The sequence below is a fragment of the Ciona intestinalis genome, unplaced genomic scaffold (genome assembly GCF_000224145.3).
Source record: "Ciona intestinalis unplaced genomic scaffold, KH HT000698.1, whole genome shotgun sequence".
Taxonomy (NCBI): domain Eukaryota; kingdom Metazoa; phylum Chordata; class Ascidiacea; order Phlebobranchia; family Cionidae; genus Ciona; species Ciona intestinalis.
The window spans coordinates 966-4,337 of record NW_004191019.1 but is presented as its reverse complement, the minus strand read 5'-3'; the positions used below and the strand labels follow the sequence as shown (position 1 = coordinate 4,337).

The 3,372-nt window shown below is 38.2% G+C and overlaps 1 protein-coding gene and 1 long non-coding RNA gene across 3 annotated transcripts in view; one reads left to right on the top strand and one right to left on the bottom strand.

Moving 5' to 3' along the window:
- Nucleotides 1-6: 6 nt before the first annotated feature.
- On the top strand, nucleotides 7-585 carry LOC113475507. The gene is made up of 2 exons (XR_003397253.1): nucleotides 7-276; nucleotides 343-585. It is a non-coding gene; the product is annotated as an uncharacterized LOC113475507 (long non-coding RNA).
- A 453-nt stretch (nucleotides 586-1,038) lies between these two features.
- The window catches only part of LOC101242998 (mitochondrial dicarboxylate carrier-like), a 2,792-nt gene continuing 458 nt past the window's right edge, over nucleotides 1,039-3,372 (bottom strand). Inside the window, exon 3 of one of the 2 annotated variants that reach the window (XM_004227400.4) lies at nucleotides 1,039-1,271. In XM_004227400.4, the coding sequence (XP_004227448.2) occupies nucleotides 1,206-1,271 (66 nt within the window). In that variant the 3' untranslated portion in view covers nucleotides 1,039-1,205. Of the gene's footprint in view, nucleotides 1,272-2,291; nucleotides 2,361-3,372 lie in introns of those variants that run through there. The other variant, XM_018816757.2, reaches the window with a different exon arrangement.

The window sequence follows — 3,372 nt, the reverse complement described above, 5'->3', positions numbered from 1 at the left end:
GTTTAGCATAGATACAAAATGGTAGGGATTAATAACCGTAACACCATTTTCTAATTTTAGGGTTATTGAGTGACTGCCCGACAAAAGATTTTAACGACATTTTGGACGTATATGAAGAGGATGTGTCGTCAAGAGGATGTGCCCTTGCCGAAATGCCGATTTGGCATAACAAGTGGAAGGGGAAAGATGCTAGCATTGTACCTAGTACTTTTCCCGACATCATGCGTGCTGTAGCAGACACGATGTTGCCGAATGTAAAAATTTTATTACAAGTATGTATGGAACTAAGGCAGACTAATTATAGGTTGCCGTACACAAAATTGTATTACTTTTTCCTTGTAGATTTTGGACACTTCCGGTGACCACAGCATCGGCAGAACGAAGTTTTTCGCAGTTATGAAGGTTGAAGACTTATCTTCGTAACACGACAAAAGAAGAACACCTAACTTCGCTTGCGTTAATGAATGCGCATAGAGACGTACCCCTTCCCACAGATGAAATCGTGAGGATTTTTGCAGAAACGAAATCCCGCAAACTTGATATTCTATTGTAATTTATTTATACATGCATTTTGTTTGTTTTAATTGGAACGGTTCTTTGTTTTTGATTTCTTTAATAAAACTGTTTGAATTTTGTGTGATTGAATATAACTTTCTATACACGCCTTCCTTCGAGAGCGGTTTCTTCGTTTTATAGTCTAAAAACCCCACGAACACTAGATTTATATTCAAATAGGACCTACTTAATGTTTAACAGCGTTCACGTTGATTGAAATATCACCAATGTTCCTATCTGCATATCTTACGATCATTGACTTTAGCGAACTTGGCGACCGCTGGATTACGCGAGTTTTAAAACCGTTGGTGATTTTTAAAGGGGACGGTCCGGACCCATCGGACCGACCCCTTGGCTACGCCACTGGTCGAAATGTAACCGAAGCAGAATTAGCGAGCAGCCTGTGTTTTATAACTTATACGATTTATATAACATGTTTAATCTTTCGATTTTAAAACAGTGTTTTAAAATAACAAGTGTATACAAATTTTAAATAAAATATTTTATTGGTAAAATCGATATCTTGCAACTGGTATTCACAAAACTCTGATTTTTGCGCGGTGCCTAAAAACGACGTGTTTTGGCCACTGTCCAAACTCGGCCAGTCTGATACTTTGTATTATCATGTTGCAATTTGCGCTGGTTCCAATTTACTGATAGCGTCGCTCCTCGCTCTCATATTTACACCAATTTAAATTCACATAATCGCGGTTTATCTGCATTTAAAGTTGTTACTAATATTGGTTGCTGGCTTAAATTTATATCGGTAATAAAACAGTTATACGAACTATAGAAGCACATAAACCACAATTGTTTTCAAAAATTTTAATAATTTGTCAAAAGTATTATGACGTAATAGTCATCCTTACATTTATAATCCATGATGAACGAGCGTAAAACTTTTCATTTGTTTCTACCGATTTAGATACGTCGTTTAAATAAATGTAAAGGTTCCATGTGACACGATTTGTGTTCAATGTAATAAAGCGGGTGTTGGGAAAATGCATATTTTTAATGTTTGCACGAACCGTTTCGTCATTTTAGCTATTCGCGGTGTTCTCGCAGGGTAACCGATGCGGTTAAAATAGAGCGCACATTATACCGTCAATAATTACTGAACTAAGAAACCAAAACGTATATTGTTGGCCGGACGTAAGAAAGTTAATTTTAATATAAATATATTTTTTTTCTGTTACGAACGCTTTTCGACGATCCGGACGATGACGTTATCACTGATCAGGGGCGCAACCAGGGGGGCTGTTTTGCTGTCATGACAGCCCCCTTTTCCGCAGACACGCACGCAGCCAGAAAGTGCTAAGACGCACACACACGCGTTGCATTCAATATTACATTCGTTCGCTTGGAATTGGAACAAATTTTCGTTCAATAGTTATTTCACTTGTCCTATTGCAACGTAACTATTAATTATGACGTTTCATAATATAACAATCGGGAGGAATGTGCCCACTGCCCAACCAACCACGAGATCGAAACATCGTGTATGAGCGTCACATTTTTACGCTCTGCGCCGGCGTAGGAAATAAAGGAAGACGCATGCGGTAGCATACAGTCCACACCTAAAGAGCGAAGCAATCGTTGTGAATTTATTCTCGTGAAAAGTGCCGTAATGAAACTCTGGTTCTCGTGCGGTGCCAACAAGCGATGTTTTTTTACTCCTGTCCAAGCTCGGCCGGGACGATACTTTGTAATATCATATTAGAATTTCTGTTTGCTATAATTTACTGATAGCGTCACTTCTCGCTCTCATATTTCCACCAATTAAAATTCACATAATCGCGGTTTATCTGTATTTAAACTAGTGGTTCCCAAAATTTATCTACTCGCGTACCACTTTATGGTTCATGCAGCTTTCTCGTACCACCTACATACTAAACTACTGAAGGCTCATGAACAAATAATTTTAAATATTGAAAAACCGCACGCATACGTGTTTTTTTCGGCGGGAATTCGCAACATAAACGTGGCATTGCCTTTCTCAAAGTTGCGTGTAAAATAAATGTAATTTGCCAATTAAACAAGGTAACAGGCGGTAATAAACAACCTAAATATGTTCCAGAACGGACCAGAAGTATAGCACTGCTGTATATTTACGATGTTTTCCTCAGCCAAGCAGCATATTTATTACGAAATAGTAGGGATTCACACGTGGATTCATTGCATCATAATAACAATTGTTTGACCTGGCAATTGATTGCGACATAATAGCAATTCACACGTTGATTATTGCGTCATAATAGCGATTGTCCCCTTGAATATTTAGCTTGCCGGTGCTTGAATGCAGGTTGGATATTTGCCCTTTTACGTATGCGCATAATGGAAGCGAATAAAACACGATTGTTTACTAACAATCTCGTTAGTGATGTAACAATCGTAATGGTTTACCAAAGGTATTCTGACGTAAATAATCGTTACATTATCCACGATGGACATACGTAAAACTGTCACCAATGTTTCATCTGTTTAAACTAATTTAGATACGTCTTTTTAGTAATGTAGTGTTTTTAATTTACCGCGTAAAATAGAACATATATTCGTGTGCACAACGAATAAAGGAGGTGTTTTATCGCGTCAGAGATAACCGTTGACTGGACGTAAATATGACAGCCCCCTTTTGAACACGCTGGTTGCGCCACTGTCACTGATAAGGGTTTTTTTCTAAAACCCTGCTTGAAAAACATACTACAATAAATATTTATCTGTAATAAAATTATTTATCTTAAACTATTGATAAGACGTCCGCGCACACGCGCGAGGCACGTGCACCCACACGCGAAGGGGCGAATGTTTCCTCTTTTG